The sequence below is a fragment of the Malus domestica genome, chromosome 07, assembly GCF_042453785.1.
Source record: "Malus domestica chromosome 07, GDT2T_hap1".
NCBI classification, from domain to species: Eukaryota; Viridiplantae; Streptophyta; class Magnoliopsida; order Rosales; family Rosaceae; genus Malus; species Malus domestica.
In genome coordinates, this window is record NC_091667.1 from 5,278,376 (window position 1) to 5,297,798 (window position 19,423).

A 19,423-nucleotide genomic window follows, 5' to 3' on the forward strand; every position below is an offset into this window, starting at 1 on the left:
AATTTAGAAAATTTGGTTAAACAATCAAGAAGTTTAATTAGAAACAATGATTTTTGTTGTTTAAAATTAACAGGAGGTCCTAAGTTCGAAATGCTATGTGCATGTTTATTCTTTTCAATTTTTACAAATTTTTGTTTGGTTGGTAATTTATTTTTAGTTACTATATAGTAGCTATGTGGGTTGTTATTTTTAAATATTCGTTTTAATTCAAGTATAATCTTCAACAAAGAATAATACGTAGACCAAATTTGCAAATTATATGACATGTCATCAAAATGTTTAATTTAGTGTCCATTCAGTAATAATACATATCAATTAAAGACTCGAAAACATCATTATTTTTTAGTCCCATATTGACAAGGTTAGTAAATAAGAAAAAAACATCTCACGATTTATTCAAAAACACATTCAAAGTTCAGATGGAAAACAAAAATCATCATCTATCTACTTGTAAGCCTGAAGTTTTTTGTTTCCCTCTCTCAATACAAAATAAATTAGTCTTTATGTGTTTCTAAATTATTGAGTTTGAAGTGTTTTTCTAAGTATAATTTTTTCGATATCTTATGTGTGAAAATAAATAATTTTCTTACATGAAGTTAGGGCACTTTTTTTTACGTTGCCCCGGGCCTCAAAAATCTCTGGACCGGCCCTGCTAAAATCGTTTGCTGCAGTTGATCCTGGTGAACTTGGTGGAGCGAGAGATTGGCCATGGAATGCTGCAGGTCGTCGTAGCGAACATTCAACATCGAGATGGAGTCCTGAAATTCGTGAAGCTGGGTGAGTATCTGATGTTGCTGAAACTCATGGTCCAGTTCGTCCTCCGGTACATCCGCCATCATGACGGATGCCTTACTTTTGCCCATGGATGCACACCTGGGCTCTTGATACCAAATGGTAGGTTCCAGCAGCTCTAAGAGATAGAAATGTAGAGAAAGGAAAAATGACAGAAGAATTATAAAAACAGTTTTTCATTCATATCCCAAATGGGAGTTGCAACAGGGATAATATGCCCACATCCGTCGCTACAGACAAAAGTGTTAGGTACAAATGTTGAGTCACTATCCTTCTACTGATCCACTACTAGATAAAGGAATAAACTAAGGAAATGGGTCTAAATGGGAAAAGGGTCTTAACATAATTGGGTTGTATAATACGGGAACTTCAACTCGAGTCCAAGCAGGCAACAATACAATGCCTTTCATAAAAAATTTTCCTCCAGGGGCACCCTGTAATCCCTTCTTCTGGTTGTCCACCCATTTTTCGATTGGTTACCAATTTCTTCTTTGGCCGTCTGTCGAGATTAAAATGAATAAAGGTGAATTAAATTAGTATCGTGCATACGAAGACATGCTCAAAACAATAATTACAAAAAATATGTTATCAGTACCATGTTTCAACATCAAACAACAAATATATTGTTGAAAACAAACAACAAGATAATGCATCTACATATCATATTTTTCAAAGTTCATTGCCTTCCTCGTGAGATGATGACTCCAGTTTCTTTTTTTTTTTTTTTTTTTTGAAGCAAGAAAATATATTAAAGGGGAAACCTCTGAGAACAACCGTTTCCTACAGAGTTAAACTGAAGAGCATGAAGAGCAAAGGAAAGAATACAGTTTCTATAAATTTTGAACAATATAGATATTCTGATGAATGAAAAAAATGGAATGCCAAAAAATAGCAATGTTCCGAGACTTATGAAACACCAAAGTTTTAAACATGAAGATCTAAAAGATACTTCTAACAAAAAGAATTTTTTGGCATTTTAGAAAAATAGTCCCTAAGATTTACATAATTCATCACTTTGGTTCATGAGATTTGAAATTAATAGAAACAATCCCTAAATTTGTCTACCATCAATTATTTTGATAATTCTGTGAAACATCTATGTTACATAAGGACCAAAATGACAAAAAAAAACCATTAATTTAATAAAATGTGGCCCAAAATGATTTGACAAAATTAAGAGTACTTTTGTTATTTTATCCTTAAATAACGGAGATTTTTTCACAGAATAGTCAAAATGGTTGATAGTGGATAAACTCAACTTAGGGACCAATTCTATTGATTTTAAATCTCAATTGAATTGAGAAGTTATGACACTTTCAGTTTTAGCTGAGTGAATGGTAAGTTTTTTTTTCCGCCGGAACAAGTCCATGAACTCGTCAGAACAATCTTGTTGCACAGCCACTGGCTGGAAGAGGAGAGAAAAGCCTCTCCAATCAAAGCTCTTGCCATTTTCTCCCCCTCCTTTTTTTTTTTTTTTTTTTTGGGTCCTCCAAAGAAAGTGTTGAGGTGAGGAGGTGAGGAGGTGAGGAAGAACAAGAGACGACTTGATACACTTTTGGTCAATATCTGAGTGGACCCCACACGTTAATCATAATCTTTTTTTTTTTTTTTTACATATCATAGTCTTGATCCTTATTAGGGGTGGTTCGGTATGGGATCCCATACCGAAACCCTTGTCCCGATTCCCAAACCGAAATTTTCGGGAATCCCAATTTCAATACCGATCCCAAACCAAAATTTCGGGAATCCCGAAATAGTTTCGGGATTTCGGGACAAATCGGGAATCCCGAAATGGTTTTGGGCTTTTGGGCAAAAATTTGACATATTATGTTTTTGGGCTAAAATTCAACCTTTTATATTGAAAATTTGACATATTGGCAGGCCCAATTTGCCAATTTGTTTCTACTAATCTGCACAATCTGCCTATTCAAAAGCAATGTGCCAATCTGACAATCTTTCCTGCAAGAAATTTCCATGTGGCGCTGAGTACGAGTAGGATGAAAGTCTCAAGAACCAACTGGATATACATTGTTTCTTATATGTGTGTGTATAGAAAACAGAAACTTATTAAAATACCTTACACCTGCTTTTTAAACAGAACAAATAACAGAAAAAGATAACTCTCTAGACTTGATGCAGTAGATAGATGCCCACGAAGAAGACTAAAATCAAATCCTATTCTATAAACAACCCAGCTCCTCAATGGAAACAACCTCGAAACACTCCTAGTCTCTATAATTGTCGTTGAAGCACAACTTTAGATGTCAATAATTAATAAAGTACCATTTATTGAACAATTTCTATAAACTACCAGATGTTAAAGAATAAAATCAAACGAAACAACCAAATATGCAAAACACACAATCTCAACATAACCAAATATGCCTGAGGATGCCTGAGGTGGGTTGTGGAAGGCCGAGGAAGAAGTGAACTCTGCAAACAAAGTTAATTCCAAACCCTAAATTAAATTTCAAAAGGAAGACAGAAATTAGATTTCAAAACACTAAATTAAATTAATTACCAAATTAGATTTCATAACGAACTGTTCAAATCAAGGTTTCTTTTCTTGTTCTAAATAGAAAAAGAAATCATGATTTCACACCAGGAAGGATAAATCATACACAATTCATATTGGAGATGCATTCGCATAGCCTATAAGAATATATACATAACCATAATCGGATTACAAGGAACAAAGAAACAAAAGTAAAAAAGCTCTGATTGCAGAAGGTATTATAGAAAATATTTAAGTCAGGCTCCCTCCCCCATTTAACCTCTCATTCCCTCTATAACCTCTCCGTCGATTCAAAATCCCTAATTCCAAAAGCCCTAATTCAGAAACCCTAATTTCAGAAATTCTTAATTCAGAAACCCAAATTCGAAATCCCTAATCGAATTTGGAATCGAACAATTTGTATGAACTTTGGTTGAGTGTATTGCATGAATTTCTTACCTTTTGCAGTGAGGAGAAGTGCGGACTGAGGTCGAGAGCTCGATTCAAGAGCCGGATTCGGGTGGGTAGATTCAGGTGAAGGCGCGATTCAGGTGAGGAGTGAAGATTGAGAGGAATGAGGACTGGTGGTGTGGGTAGATTCGGGATGCAGGCAACGGATGTGGGAGGAGGAGAGACAAATTGCAAATCGGCGAGGAGAGTGGTGAGGTTTGAGTCTGAGGTGAGGACTTGAGGTGAGCGTCGAGAGACCGAGAGAGAGAGTCAGAGATTGGGTTTGATAACTTTGACCTATATTCAATGGTTGAGATTAAATCTCAACAGAATCCAACAGTTATTAAAATTCTAAATATATATTTAAAAATTAAATAATATATATTTATATATTTCGGTTCGGTTTGGGATTACCGAAATCCCAAAAACTTGAGACCGATTCCCGTACCGAAATTTCGGGATCGGTTCGGTATTGAGTACCGAAATTTTCGGGAATTTCGGTTTGGGATTTTTTCGGTTTGGTTTCGGGAAATTTTCGGTTTGGTTTGGGATTTTTGGGATTTTTTTCCAGCCCTAGTGGTGTGGGTGAGTCTCAGTGGATCCCACACGTTAATCATGCATGCAAGTAGCAATTACATTGACTTGGTTAATTAATAGATTGCAATTGGAATATGAAAATAAGAGAAATTTTTGTTTGTGTTTGGAATACGAGTGGTATACTGCATATCATTATATAAGTGAATAAATTTTTTAATTTTTTAAGTTGTTAATCTTTTAATATAAGTTTCATTTTACTTTTATAGTGACATATGGTGTATCATTCGTGTTCCAATCGCACTGAAAAATCTCTCACTTGCCTGCCAGTCTTATCACCGAGTCTATGGGGAGGTCAAATCTTCTATGCCAAAATGGGTGTGGTCTTTGTTTCTAATCATTGTTTGACACATATTAAATTTATAAAAACAAAGTTAAGAAAAATTAAATTTACAAACCATTGACATCTCCACACTCATCTTAGAGATAGAAAATTTGATCATGTTCTGGAGATGTCAATGGTTTGTAAAAGGGGTATATATCTATACACCATTTTTTTAGTTCTTACATACTCCTTATTAATTTCTATCTTTTGATATTTTTTAATTTATTTGATCTGACGGTTTAAAATTAAGAAAATATGTGAGAAGTAAAAAAAAGTGTGAATAACACATCCTGTTGTAAAATGGGGGAACTTCAACCCGATTCCAAGCAGGCAACAAAACATTGTCTTTCATCAAAATCCCTTCTTCTGGTTGTACACCCATCCTTTTCAATTGATTACTGATTTCTTCTTTTGCATCCTGTCCAGATTAAAATGAATAAAAAAGAATTAAATTAGTATCACATGTCATATGAAAGTAAATATGTGTTCACACTCAGAAGGATAATTACAACAAACAAAGTAATATGCGTCAATCTCAAACAACAAACATATCGTTAAAAATAAACAGCAAGATCATACATCTATGAATCATAATTTTTAGAGTTTACTACCTTCTTTGTGAGATGACTCCAATTTCTATTAATTTTAAGCCACATAGATATTATGATGGATGAAAAAAATGAACGCCAAAAAACAACAATGTTTCGAGACTTTTGAAACACCCAATTTTAAACATGAAAATTTGAAAGATATTTCTCACAAAAACAATTCTATTAAAGAAAACTTAAAGGGCCTCACTATTAACATAAATGATCTGGGAGGGAAGAAACATTCGGGAAGAGGGAGAGAAAGAGTTTAGAGATGTGGTTTTGTGGCGTTTGGTACGTGGAGTGGAACGGAACAAGTTCGTCTCACGTTTGATGTGATAAAAAATATGAGACGCGCCTATCCTGAAATGAATTTTAGTCTAATTTTTGTACCCGACTCCCCCATAAAAAGGACTTATTCCACCCATGGAACACAAAAATACCCCTTCTGTTTTTTAATAATTCTACACCAAATCATAAAAACAAACCCTAATCTTGTGTCTTTCTTCTCTCCTCGTAGCCCCTCTCCTCCTCGTTGTCTTCTCGGCGGCGAGGCTCCATTCTCTGCTTCGTTCACTGCCTCTCTCTTCTCTCGTTGCAGCATCTCAACATCTCCCCGCTTTGATTTAATTGTCAGTTTTTCTGAATTGGTTGTGATTTTCCTCATTCGATTGACCATGGTTTTTTTGGGTAGAAGTGGAAAACCCTAGAAATTTATGGGTTTTCACTGAAATTGATTTTCCGTACCACAAGCTTTGCACTGTATGGGGTTAAGGGTGTAATTTAGAGGTATACATCCGTTTCTGTGTTTATGTTTATGCAACTATTGGCTGAGAAAATTAATCGCTTCTTAATTGTTCCTTCTCAGAAGCTTAAGGGAATATGGCTGCTGCGATGAGTGTGAAATAATTACCCAGAAATACATTATTACCCAGAAGAACCTAATGAACTTCTTCATTACCAACAAATATTAATATTCATTAAGTGTCAATGTCACAAATATATCATAAAATAAGCAAGGTTATGTTGGCCTTTTAATTTTTTTCTTTCTATTCCGCGCTGAGTATCAAACTCGAAACTGAACAATTGACTCATTTCAGCATGCACGTACTGAACGTACCTTCGAACCTCTGCTCCAGTCTTTTATGTTCCGTCTACGCATCAATCGCTATCTTAATTCTTTTTAAATTTGAATTTTTATTTTTTAATCTTATTTATTTTCTATGATTTTATCTCAAAAGAAAATTGTAGTAATATTTATCTCAATTTTAACACAATTGGAATAATAATCTTTCAACTAAAAATTCGTAACCATTGATTTCTTTACTCAATAAAACGTGCAACTATGAACATTTTCAACAACTCTGTCAGAACTTTTGTCAAAATGAGACTAAATCAACAAGCAAATATAAAAAATCAAATGAGAAAAATTGTAATAATGATCCATTAACTTTAACCTAATTGTAGCAATTCCATACTGACTTATTTTGACAAAAACAAATTATTTGGTATATTTTCCAGGTGCCTCACTCCGCATTCAAATGTGAAGGATTTCTAGGGTTTCACTTCAGCAGGGCTTCTTTATATTATTGCAATTTTCAAGGTATAAACTTTTCCCTTATCATCCCACTTTCAGCAATCCCAAATTTGCTATATTTTCCTTATTCTTCAACCCCTTTGTTCTTTTCGCAGAAAGCCGGTTGTCGATTCATTCAATCCGTAGCAGATTTTGGCGCGAAGAAGCTCCATTGATCCAGAATACACAAATGTGTTGGAGCAATGAATAGGGCACCTCATATGAGGCAAGAGTAAGAGGAACAAAGAAATAGCCTTTTTACTTCGCATTATATTCCCGTTACTTCCATTTTTATTTATCCGGAATTCGGGTATGTGCAGTCGTCCCAATCTGGGTCATGATTTCTGTGCCCAGACGCCTGTTAAAGCTAATTTGTTGGAACATGTCAATGCATTTGATAATTTCTCGTGCCCGCATAGTGTTCTGAGTTCAAATTTTATTTTCTCCTTACCAACACAAAAACCTCTTGCCGAAGAGGCAATGGTTTCCGGGTATGTCGCGGTTATACGTGTTTGTTTCATTTTTTTTTGTTTTGTTTGTACTGTTATTTCATTTTATCTTGATGATTACTTGTTATTTGGTGACAACTTGGCATCAGTTTTTGTATTTGGTGATTGTGGTCTTTTGCTTGGGTAAAATATAGCTCTTGTGTTTGTGTTAGTTACATGATTTATTGTTTGTTTCAGCTAATTTTAAGTTTCATCTTACATTAGCGATCAGGGCCGGTTCTGAGATTTTAGAGGTATGGGTCCCTGCATAAAAGAATCCCGCTATAGTGAAGCTAATTTATGTGTCTATAGTTGTATTAATATGGTATCTAAATAGAGTATTATTACTCATGAGTTATATTTCAAATCAACACTAATCATGAAAGTAAAACGCAATTTAGAGCTAAGCCATCAGAACCAAACTAAGAAACATAAAACTGATTCCTCTAGTACAGATGGAGGCCATTATTCTCTTGTTCACATACAAATCCTAAAAAAGTTCCCTAAGTTGAATTATTTTTACGGAAACCAAGTGGGTACATATGTACATATGATATCATCATTTAGGAACCCCTTAAGATTGGGGGCCCTGTGCAAGGGCACCTATTGCACATGCCCAAAGCCGCCACTGTTTGTGATAGATATATATAATATATCATTTTAAGAATGGATGCCTTTGTGAATTCCATTTTTTGTTTTCCTCGAATCAATCATTTCTGACTGTTGGATACTACTTGTTCTTGATGGTAGACATGGATTTTTATACAACTAACGATACTAATACCTCAAAGCATTTAACCTGGTATGTATCTTGAGTCTATTTGAATATTTTTTTTTTCTTTCTAATAAAGGTTCTCTTTATGCTTTTAGCTCAATGGCTTGTCCAATTCAGAATGCTGAAAGATTACAGAGTGCACAAGTTCAAAAGGTACACATGTTGGATGAGGGGTAGTCAATCTCATTTGTCTTTTTAACTTGGTTATTTGGTTTTTTCAATATTTTTAACAAACTGTGGTCCTACCAGCTCTTTCCTGGCAAAGTTTTTCTGATTTGGCTTTTGCTTCTGAATGGGAAAATTTTGGCAGGCTTGGCATGTCCTTTCCAATCTACAGATTTCTTGTAGGAACTACCCAAAACCTGGAAAAACTCTTCTAGTTAAGGATGTTAGTGCCGAGTATCGTCCTGATGTTGGAAGAACTGCTTTGCCAAGCTCATGCAACATTGATAAGAGTCGCGCACATATGCAAGCGCATCAATACAATAATGGAACTAATACCAGGAACAGTGAAGCAGCAACTTGTTCGGGCAATCCGCTTCCATCAAGTAATTTTAATGTTGCAGATGCAGGAAAAAATCTTGGACGGCAAAGTCAGGTCAGAGCATCAATGGTCAACAGTTCTGATGCTCGGGTGTTGGATGGATCACTTAGCAACAATAGTGTTCATACCAGCCAAGGGAAAGACTCTGCAGAAGTTTTTGTTAATGACCTGGACGACGATGATGATGACATACTTGAGGTAATTCATATCTGTTTTAGTCTTTTAGACCCTGCAAAAGTTTTTGTAAATATGTGTTGAATAAGGCTACTGCTGTAAAGATCTAGATGGAAGTTCACTAACTAGCATGTGGTTGTTACGGTTCTACTAAGTGCTATTTTGTATGGTGACTTAATTGCTTCTAGTCAATCCATGTTACCGGTTATATATCATTTGGACTACTTGTGTGTAAAATTTGAACATGGTGTTATGTTTCTATTTTACCGAAGGCTTATGTTGTGGTGTCTTTGTTCATGCAAATGTTGATTTCGCTGAACTCATTTACTTTGGTTCAGAATATTGATGTTGACCAGATAGTGGAACAGTACCAATCAAGTTGTACACCTCAACCATCAATTTCCAAGCTTCCACCTTTTACTCCCTTTATAGATAAAGATAACAAACAAGAGGAGACTAGTTTGCCACCAGAATTGTGTTCTAATTGCAGTCATGGGTTTAAGGTATGCTTATCATCCATATTCTGCTTTTTGTGGCTCCATTTAATCATGTGGGCAGCTTAATGTGCCTAATTCCTGAATCTGATACAGATAGGACTTTGCCCAGAAGCTGGAAGTCATTTGCAGGAAATGAAGGATACCCTAATTATCATATCAAATGAACTGCTTGATGATGTTAATGACCTCAGCCCAGAACAAATAAATAAGCTTCGCCAATATAGGTTTGCATACCACCCCCTTTCATCTTGATTTGATTTCTTTTAGAGTCAAGGTAGATCTTTTTAGAGGGAATTGTGGATAAAAATAAATAAGTGAAAGAAAAGAACTGGCGGAAAAAGTTCTGGTTTACCACAAGTCATGTAGCATGCAACAAAAGCCTCAGAATGTTATTTTTGGATTTTTGGTTTGTTTTACATTTACTATTGTTTGTTATATTTTACAAAGAGAGAAAAGAAAACAGTGAATTCCCGTTGTTAGGTTACAGCTTAATAAGCAGATTCAGCAGCTTGAGAAATATCTTTGTAACAACTCATTGGATGAAGAAAGACGAAAGTCACATTTTTCTGCATCAACAGCAACTCCCAGGCCTTTCCAATGTGAAACACCTCAAGCAGCTGCATTCAGGACTGATCCCATGAGATTTGATTCACAGGTTCATCCACATAACGAGTCTGGAGGATATGAAAGATGTAATTCATCATCAGTTTCATTCTCTTCTGTTGATAGGCTTGGTTTCTCATCTTGTCCTGTTGAGAGGGAACCATGCATTTCAAAGTTTGTTGAAGTTAACTACATTGAAGGTTCCACGGACAAAAAATGGAGTAGTGATAATTTTCCGTGGACCAAAAAGCTGGAGGTGCTGGTCTAGATCATTTTCATATTTCATATTTGTATTATCTTTCATTGTTATTTTGTAATTGTTGTTCTACTGCTACCACTTTCAGGATGGTAACAAGAAAGTGTTTGGAAATCACTCTTTCCGTCTCAACCAAAGAGAGGTCATTAATGCTACGATGAGTGGCTATGATGTTTTTGTTTTAATGCCAACTGGAGGGGGTAAGAGCTTGACATATCAGGTAAAAGAATTTTTTTTTGGAGCCTCTTATGAGATATGGTCATATCCGTTTTAGGCTTACCATGTAAACTGTTAACTTTTAGGAGCAGATATATTGTTTGGTCATCTTAAGTCTGTAGTCTTTATTTGTATGGTCGTGCTTAGTTTACTGGTTCAGTTTCTTTACCGCAAGCTCTTCAACATTTGTATCATCCATCAATATGTAGGCCAAGTACCTTGCATCTCCATCATTTGTTCCTTGTAGAGTAGTCTCATTCTTTACAGTAAAGTAGCCATTAGACTGTCTATACTAAAGGGTTTACTTGGGTTTATGTATCTTGTAGCTCCCTGCGCTAATTTGTCAAGGAATAACATTGGTTATTTCTCCCCTTGTGTCACTCATTCAAGATCAAATAATGCATTTATTGCAGGTAATGTTTCAGTCCATCCTTTAGTTCATTTAACTGCTTCACTTCCTGGTATCTATTACAATGTATGCTTATGTCCTGTTCTGGTATGTGCTAGGCAAACATTCCCGCTGCTTACCTAAGTGCCAATATGGAGTGGACTGAACAACAGGAAATACTTAGAGAACTAAATTATGAATATTGTAAATACAAGCTGTTATATGTCACCCCAGAGAAAGTTGCTAAGTGAGTATTTGTTATCTAATATGCTTGCAGACATTGTTCATTTGTATTCCCTCTGTTACTTCAAAAACAGCACTTTATTGGTAGGTATAGTGTCAGTAGAAAGGTACTGGAAACTGACAAGTTTGTTATTTACAACTACTAAATGTGAATCGGCTCTTTCAGTAGTCGAACATGACAAATATATCTGACAACTGAAATAAGTAATTTGTGTTGTATGCTAATTAGGGAATATTAAGTGGCATTTATTTCTGGCTGTTTATTGTTGGAATCATTGGGAGCAGCCTCTCCATAAATGGGGGTAAGGCTAGCCGACATTCACCTCTCCCAGACCCTGCGTAAAGCGGGAGCCTTGTGCACTGGGTACGACCTTTATCTTCTGTTACTTGACCTTGTCAGGTCATTTCTCAATCACTAACATGAATACCCAGCCTTATAATAATTTCTGTTGCAATTGCAAATTGAACGATCGTTATAGTGTAAGTACTGAGTCCTGCATCACTTTTTAAGAAACCTATCTTTCTTGTCTGCAGAAGTGATGCTCTTTTACGGCAGTTGGAGAATTTAAATGCTCGTCAATTGCTTGCTAGGATTGTTGTTGATGAAGCTCATTGTGTGAGTCAGTGGGGGCATGATTTCAGACCAGATTATCAGGTTGTGGCCTTAAAAAGTATTCAAATGGCAATGGGATTTTTCTTCTTGATTGTTGCACCATTTTAATGTCAAGCTATTATTTAAAATGCCCAGGCTCTTGGTATCTTGAAACAGAAGTTCCCAAATACTCCAGTTTTAGCTTTAACAGCTACTGCAACCGCTAGTGTAAAAGAAGATGTTGTGCAAGCTCTTGGTCTTGTTAACTGCATTGTTTTCCGGCAAAGTTTTAATCGCCCAAATTTACGGCAAGTATTAAACAAAGAATCTGCTTTACTATGTCCAAATCATCACTTTTTCCAAACTGTCATTTGAAGTTGAAATGACAATTCATTCTGTACATCACAGGTATTCTGTTATTCCCAAGACTAAGAAGTGTCTTGATGACATTGACAAGTTCATTAAAGAAAATCATTATGATGAAAGTGGAATAATTTATTGTCTCTCAAGAATGGACTGTGAAAAAGTTGCTGAAAGATTACAGGTTTGACTTTATCATGGTCCCTTTGTAGTTCAATGGAGTCTTATGCTCTTTTTATGTTTACATTAACTTCTTTTTCTGTATTTTATACATGGAACGTCTTGTATTGTTGCATAATCATTTAATGCTTGAAGCTTCTTGAAAATGTAGCTACTGTTTGTTAATTGTGTAATCTATGACTTCTGATGTGATGAAATTTTTTTAACTTTCTTTTTGCTTAGTTTTTTCTTGAGAGTATCTGTTGTTCAGGAATGTGGCCATAAAGCAGCATTTTACCATGGTAGTATGGATCCTGCTCAGCGTGCCTTTGTCCAGAAGCAGTGGAGTAAAGATGAAATCAATGTTATATGTGCTACAGTGGCATTTGGAATGGGTATTTTATTTTTTGCTGATTTCTGCCTCGCTTAACAAAGGGCACCATTACCAATATTGGAATTGGAATTCAGGTATCAACAAGCCAGATGTCCGCTTTGTAATCCATCACTCTCTGCCGAAGTCTATTGAAGGCTACCATCAGGTATCAGAGTGTTGAACTTACGGAATTTAGCAAAGTTCTTATTTCTGAGTGATGGTTTATGCGTGGGAAGCTTAGATTAATAATTCCTTTTAGCTTACTGCGTCACTATGTTTCAGGAGTGTGGTCGAGCTGGTAGAGATGGTCAGCGTTCATCTTGTGTGTTGTATTACAGTTACAGTGACTATGTAAGTTGGAGTAGTAAAACTGTCTACTTGATTCTTGTCAGTTCTGTTGGGACAATTAGTAAGCATTGGAATGTGAACGGCCTGTAGGTCAAGTGGCATGTCCTCTCGTCAGTGTTATGACTTATGAGGTGGAGGGTGATGTGGCCAGTTCAACATCTGTTTGGGTGCCTATGTCAATATTTCAATAAATAAATGCAAATAGAAAGAGGAAATAAAAGCATTTACATTTGGGTTGTTTAATTTGATCATCTTAAAAAAAGTAAGGGATTAATATGTTCATTATTTTTAATTTTTCTCTGCTTGCATTTATCTCTATAGTTTTTTTTGCAGATTCGAGTGAAGCATATGATTAGTCAAGGAGTTATAGAGCAAAGCCCACTGGCATCTGGATACAATCGTATCATTACTGCTAATTCTGGGAGAGTACTGGAAACAAACACCGAAAATCTTTTGCGCATGGTACTTGATTTGACTTCATGTGTTGTTTTTGAGGTTTAATATTGCATACCTCTTGTTTCGTAAGACATATGTTCTAAATAAAATGATCTAAAAATTTGCAGGTCAGTTATTGTGAAAATGATGTTGATTGCCGACGACTTCTACAGCTCATTCATTTTGGAGAAAACTTTGATTCTGCAACCTGCAAAAAGACGTGTGATAATTGTTTGAAGATTAGAACTTTCAGTGAGAAAGATGTCACTGAGATTGCAAAGCAACTGGTTTGTAACGATAATAATTTTTGGGAGATGTTGGCCAATGTTTCTTTTGATGAATTTCAATTCCTTGCAACAGTTTGCAAATCCTTGCCTTGTCTGTGTGTTGACTTCTGCCACATGTGCTCAGGTTGAACTAGTGAAGTTAACAGGGCAGCAGTTTTCATCATCTCATATTCTAGAAGTCTACAGGGGCTCCTTAAACCAATTTGTATGCTTTAACTTTAAGAAATGTACTGTCCTTTCTATCTTATTTTCGTTTATCGATTGTAATGTTATATTTGTATTGTTAGGTCAAGAAACACAGGCATCAGACTGTGAGCCTGCATGGAGCAGGAAAACATCTAGCCAAGGGTGAAGGTTCTCGTGTATTACGTCATCTTGTTACTGAGGACCTTCTTGTTGAGGAAGTCAAGAAAAGTGATGTTTATGGATCTGTATCGTCAATACTTAAGGTACTTGTAATCCTTAGGTTCACTTATGCTGGGTTTTTTATAAAGATCACCATGCTTGAAAAGAGCAAAACTAGGCAAGAAAATACCACTTACTGTCATCGCTGCTTGCTAGTTTTTGTATAGTAATTACATGTCTCATTTTTTTCAGGCTAATGAACTGAAAGTGCGCGAACTTTTCTCTGGCAGGAAGACAATTCTAGTAAGGTTTGGATTTTTAGTCATACCATAATTTGTTTTTCTTTGTCACCGCTATTTTTGCTATTTCCATACAAGTATTGTACTAATATGTCAAAGATCTTTGTATTAGATGCTTAAGAACTTGTTTTTATATCCATTGACCATGCATGTGCAGTGTGTCTAATACTATTACTGTCAGCTGGGGACGGACTTGTGATAGATCCACCATGTTCAAAGGACCCCCACTCCCATTCAGTTTGATTGGTTTCCCCTAAACTGCGTCTCAAAAATTTAGAATCTGTTTGGAACACATTCTATGCTGTCTTGTTTTCTAAGCTTTGACGCTTCTCAAGTTTTGCTATTAGAAAGCTTTCACAAACTTGCATGATATCTTACACGGTTTATATTCATCATCGGTTCATTGCTATGGATACATTCTTTCAAAGTGAGATGGTCATGTTTGTACTCCAACCATCGTATTCTTTTTATCAAATTTGTTCTTATAATGTGCTATGATATGCTTCTTTTCACTTAAACATTTTTAGTCTTATGAATGTCAATCAAAGTCTGTAAATTTTTGTTACTTTTCTGCCCTAAAAAACTGCACGCAATAATGTTGTGACTGACGTCTTAAATATGTTGTAGATTCCCTTCCACCTTTAAAGCTTCCAAACAAATAAACTCCGAAGCGATTTCAGCTCAATGCTCACTGATGTCTGGGATGCAGAGCCATCCACATACTGGCACTGAACAACCTCAATCAAAAGGAGATTTGGTATGTTCATAGATTTTAGATGCATTATATAGGATCTGAAGAGGTCTTCTGGTCTTTATATATTTCTTTTCTTCGTTCAGTTTCTCTTGTGGCTAGGCCGAACTCTAAACCTTGACCTTTATGCCTGAAACCTAAAGCCGTAAACAGGAACAGATGCGCACATATTACAGGCATACACAGATACATATTTTATTTTTATATGTTGGCAAGGCGCATAAAAATGCATATTTCCCAACAAAAACAAAGCATATTTATTCCTTTCGTCATACCCTATTCTGCTTGCTGAAATATCTGACTACCATGGCCGCTAAGTTGACCTTCGTCAATACATGTATTTATATGAAATTCCATTACAGGTTCTGTATACGAAAACATTTTCTGCTTTGAAAATGCTTCGAACTAATCTCATTAGAGAAGCTGGTGATGGGGTCATGGCACACCACATATTTCAGTAAGGTTCTTACTCTTTTTCCTCATCCCAATAGAATAAATCTGTTCAATACTAGTTTGTATTCAGAAAAGAGAATGAAAAGTAATTTCGGAAAGTTGCTACTAGTTCAGAGTTGGGAATTTTTATCCTAGAGTGTCACTACGCGCCTCTATTTGTCCCTTTAACCTTAAAGATATTTCCTTATTAGTTGCCATTTTTCATGAGTCAGGAATACCACGATTAAAAACATAAGCATCAGAATGCCTAGAACGAAGGATGAACTACTTGAGATAAATGGCATTACCCAGTAAGTTTCAAGTTATATGGTTATATGCTGCTACCCAAGAAACAATACACTGAACTTCTTTGGCTTAATGCAGAGTTAAGGCGGCCAGGTATGGAGATCGAATACTTGAAACAATTGAAGCTGCCATAAAGGAATACTTCAAAACAGATAAAAACAGCAGCGGTAGCAGTGACAGCAATGATATAAAGAGGAAAAGAGATGGTAACAGAGATCGGAAGGAAAATGTTGAAGATGACGACTTCAAAAGCACAGATAGATTGAAGAAAATGGCACTAAAGAAGCAGAGCAAAACCATTGAGGCCTATAGTTATGTGGAGGCAGATTACAGCGTATTCATAGATGATGAATTAGACTTATCTGGTTATGACTTTGAAGCTAATGTTCCGGATATGAAAACCAATCAGAACGGTGGCGGAAGAGTGCTGCCACAGTGGTCAACACCAGGAAATGGGCAGACATCGGTAAAATTTTATTAGGGTCAATATGATCATACACAGCGATGTTTTCTTTTGGATTGAATTAGGAAAATGAGGGCAGTAAGGTGCTGTTCCCAACAGATCATGTCTTATATGCAATAGTTTTGTAAATTGTAATTTTTTGTTGTTGTATTTATGTTTATTGTCGGAATACTTGTGTACTTTAATTTCAAAGTTACAATGTTGTTCAACCATATGAACTAGTATAAGGTACAAACTATGAGGGTAACGGAAGGTAACGCTGCAGAAGGGTTCCCACCATTGGTTCTTCCTGCCTGAAATGACGACGGAGATCGGAGCATCTGAGAGCAAGGGTTGTGCAAACAGCCTAAAATGATACCAGCTTATCTGATTAAGGAGACCATCTAATACATATTTTTCAGCTCTCTTCGTTTCATTTGGATCTTTTGTTCACGTTTTTAGTGTAAGTTCTCTTCCATATTTATTAGCTTCTTGGACATTGATTTACTTGACGTTTGATTTGAAACGTTTACTCAACTTTTGGGTAGCCAGAAGTGGAAAACATGATCGAGTTCTGAGATCGCATTCACATTTTTTTTAGTGCATAAGGCAAAGGCATCAAGAACTCTTTACTTGTTACAAAGATATCCAACGTTTAACCACGCGAATCGAATATATAACATCACTGATTGTTTTACCAATCAAACATTAAGAAAGGGTAATGCCTTCATAATTGACATTGACACCCTGCCGTCTTCTGTTAAACTAATGCAAATATATGATTTAACGAAGAAGAGAAAAGTAAACACAAAAGAAGTGTTTCGTAATGTTCGAAAGAGAAGGCATAGACTTAGCTCCAACCTGTCAAGCCAAGTCTGTCAGCAAGATTGTACATAACTAGTTGATCCCAGACATGACCGAAAAGGTGCTCCCCTCCAATAGCAAATGTAAGGGCCCATGATAAGAGAAGAGCGGTAAATACCGTGAAACCAACTGCTGATCTTAAAACATCTGCAATACAACAGCCAATAAACAGAAGCTCTATAGTTAATATATAAGTTCCATAAAGCTGAACAATTACATATACTTCATGACACGATGTATTAGAAAGCTCATATTTTACCCCGCAAACAACCCAGCACATCCATTTGGTGATGCACCACTTATATCTTATCTAAGAAAACAGCGAAAACACTTGTTAAAAAAAAAAAAAAATGATGCAGTAGCAACAACCAAACACATCTATTTGAAAACGTCATGTCAGTACTATCTAGGTAGGATAGGAGAATCAGGGAGGTGAAATCATCAAGAGTATTTTCTTTTAAGTCCTATTAACATCGACTAATGGACAACTCTTCTGTGTCGCTTTCTGGTCCCTCCTAGGCTCCTACACAATTTGGAAGGCCAAAGCACCACCAAAGGTACGGGTTCTAACTTGGATAATTACTCATGGGAAGGTGAATACAGTTGAAACATTGTAGAGAAGGAAACCTTATTGGTGTCTCTCTCTTCTCAATGGTGTAATGTGCAAAAGTGATGCTGAATAACTTAACAGCTTACAACTCATTGTCCGCTTGCATATACTCTGCGGATAAAGGCTATTTACGGTGACTGAATTGAATTGAGAAATCCAAAATTTTTTTCATTAGATATCTGATAAACATAACATAAGCCACTCTCCATTGCGAAACAACATTTACAAAATTGAAAGCTCGCTGTTCTATCTAATTCAATCAAACTATCTTGGGATAATAACCTCTGAGCATAACCTTCCCCGTTGATAATTATTCACCTAAATGCTCTTCCTAGCAACTGTCTCATGAATAAAAAACACCAGATAATTATTCACCAAAATGCTCTTTCAGTTAGAAATTTCAAACTAGAACTGATCGTATTGTACTTTAGATGAAAACGTAAAGAAAGGAGTTAACATAACCACTTTAGAACAAAAAAACGTAATTCAATAGTAGCAAAACGACCTCAAGGAAATTAAAAGTGTGCAAACTATGTCAAAATTTTCTCAGCTCCATGATTAATACTTCACCTCCTAACATAAATCATAGAACCAGATAGTAAATGAGAAGCCAGAAACAATGTATCTGAAATCGGTTCCTCACATTCAACATTCTGCAGTTTCTCTCAAGAAACTAATAGAGCAGCCAACGGCATTCACCAACTTCCCCCCTTTCCAAACACAACAGGCCAGTAAAAACTCCTTTGGACATGGAGAATGCATAAGAATCACTATTTTCTGCAGGAGATGTTTTAAAAAGTTTCGAGTTCATTATGTTCATTAATAAATGGGAGAAGCTTGGGACAAGCAACAAGGATTCAGTCGAGCAACCGCGCCACATGGTCTAGTGTTCAATCAACGTTAGTTATTTGCTTGAGTTTCCTGCCTCCCCAAAATTGTAGGGTTTTCCGCCAAGTCAGTTTGGGGAATTTCAGGGTATCAAAAAATGAAAACAAAATGGAAGAAGCTTGAACATCACAGCACCTAATTCCTTCAAAAGTCCAAAACAGCAACGTGAAAAACTAAGGGCCTATTTGGAAGTGCATTTAAAAAAGTAAAAGCGCTAATCACCAAAAGCGCTTATGACCATGTTTGGCAAAATAAGTTAGAAGTGCTTTTCCACGACGCACTTGCATTTTTAACAAAAATTACAATGTGCTTCTAAAAGAAGCGGGTTTACTGGAAAGTACAGTTCCAAACGAGGCCTCAACCAACTGCGACGGATATTCAATCTAATATTATCAAAACACAACAGAAACCTAGAAATCCAGAAATGCTCTCCAAAATAAAAACTGGGTTTGCTTAATTTTTCTTCAATCAACAACCACAACACAATAAACTAGAAAAATCAATTGGGGGGGGAGAGAGAGAGAGGCATACAGTGGTGAATGCGAGGGAAGGAGCGGGAGTGGCGGAGGACTGGCCAAAAGTAGAAGCAGTTGAGGGCCCAAAGCCAAGGGAGCAGGGCGAAGCCAAACTTGTAGAATCTACGCGCGTAGCTCACTGACTCTTCCTCTGACAGGCCCAGTGGGCCGTCTATGGTGGGCCACGCCGGCGATGCAGACGATATCGGAATCGGGTTTCTTATCGGGCTAGGGTTTAGGTTTGGGACTTCCGAGTTACTCCGTGAAGCTTCCATCTACGACAATACCTCCTACGCCCAACCCTTTGAAGGTTGAAACGACGTCGCTTGCTGATTGTTTGATCCTTATGGTGGTGGAGAATATGGGTTACCAAGAAATGAAACGAACCGGTTCTGCAGGTAGCCTTGCTGTTGCT

At 36.4% G+C, this 19,423-nt stretch overlaps 2 protein-coding genes and 1 long non-coding RNA gene across 12 annotated transcripts; 1 reads left to right on the forward strand and 2 right to left on the reverse strand.

The window, feature by feature from the left end:
• Window positions 1-2,792: 2,792 nt before the first annotated feature.
• Window positions 2,793-4,024, reverse strand: LOC108170888 (uncharacterized). The gene is made up of 2 exons (XR_001787356.3): window positions 3,746-4,024; window positions 2,793-3,225 (listed from the first exon to the last, which is right to left on the reverse strand). It is a non-coding gene; the product is annotated as an uncharacterized lncRNA (long non-coding RNA).
• Window positions 4,025-6,719: 2,695 nt separating this feature from the next.
• LOC103413741 (ATP-dependent DNA helicase Q-like 4A) lies at window positions 6,720-16,364 on the forward strand. Of its 10 annotated transcripts, none has more exons than XM_070824524.1 (27): window positions 6,753-6,845; window positions 6,935-7,050; window positions 7,139-7,309; window positions 7,505-7,560; window positions 8,177-8,234; window positions 8,392-8,823; window positions 9,138-9,302; window positions 9,390-9,520; window positions 9,777-10,155; window positions 10,244-10,375; window positions 10,698-10,784; window positions 10,879-11,006; window positions 11,537-11,657; window positions 11,751-11,902; window positions 12,003-12,138; window positions 12,385-12,508; window positions 12,582-12,652; window positions 12,769-12,837; window positions 13,168-13,296; window positions 13,398-13,556; window positions 13,681-13,761; window positions 13,844-14,005; window positions 14,154-14,209; window positions 14,828-14,957; window positions 15,314-15,408; window positions 15,617-15,694; window positions 15,768-16,364. In XM_070824524.1, exons 5-27 carry the CDS (start codon window positions 8,181-8,183, stop codon window positions 16,168-16,170), a joined length of 3,474 nt encoding a protein of 1,157 aa, XP_070680625.1. In that variant the 5' UTR covers window positions 6,753-6,845; window positions 6,935-7,050; window positions 7,139-7,309; window positions 7,505-7,560; window positions 8,177-8,180; the 3' UTR covers window positions 16,171-16,364. The 10 variants fall into 10 exon arrangements, 6 of the variants coding, with proteins under 6 accessions (XP_028961143.1, XP_028961144.1, XP_028961150.1 ...); XM_070824523.1 differs by lacking the exon at window positions 7,505-7,560 and adding an exon at window positions 8,057-8,108; XR_011582623.1 differs by lacking the exon at window positions 7,505-7,560 and having other exon boundaries at window positions 6,720-6,845; window positions 14,358-14,957.
• Window positions 16,365-16,749: 385 nt separating this feature from the next.
• On the reverse strand, window positions 16,750-19,423 carry LOC103450135 (probable gamma-secretase subunit PEN-2). Its single transcript, XM_008389452.4, has 2 exons — window positions 19,025-19,423; window positions 16,750-17,142 (listed from the first exon to the last, which is right to left on the reverse strand). Exons 1-2 carry the CDS (start codon window positions 19,281-19,283, stop codon window positions 16,982-16,984), a joined length of 420 nt encoding a protein of 139 aa, XP_008387674.2. The 5' UTR covers window positions 19,284-19,423; the 3' UTR covers window positions 16,750-16,981.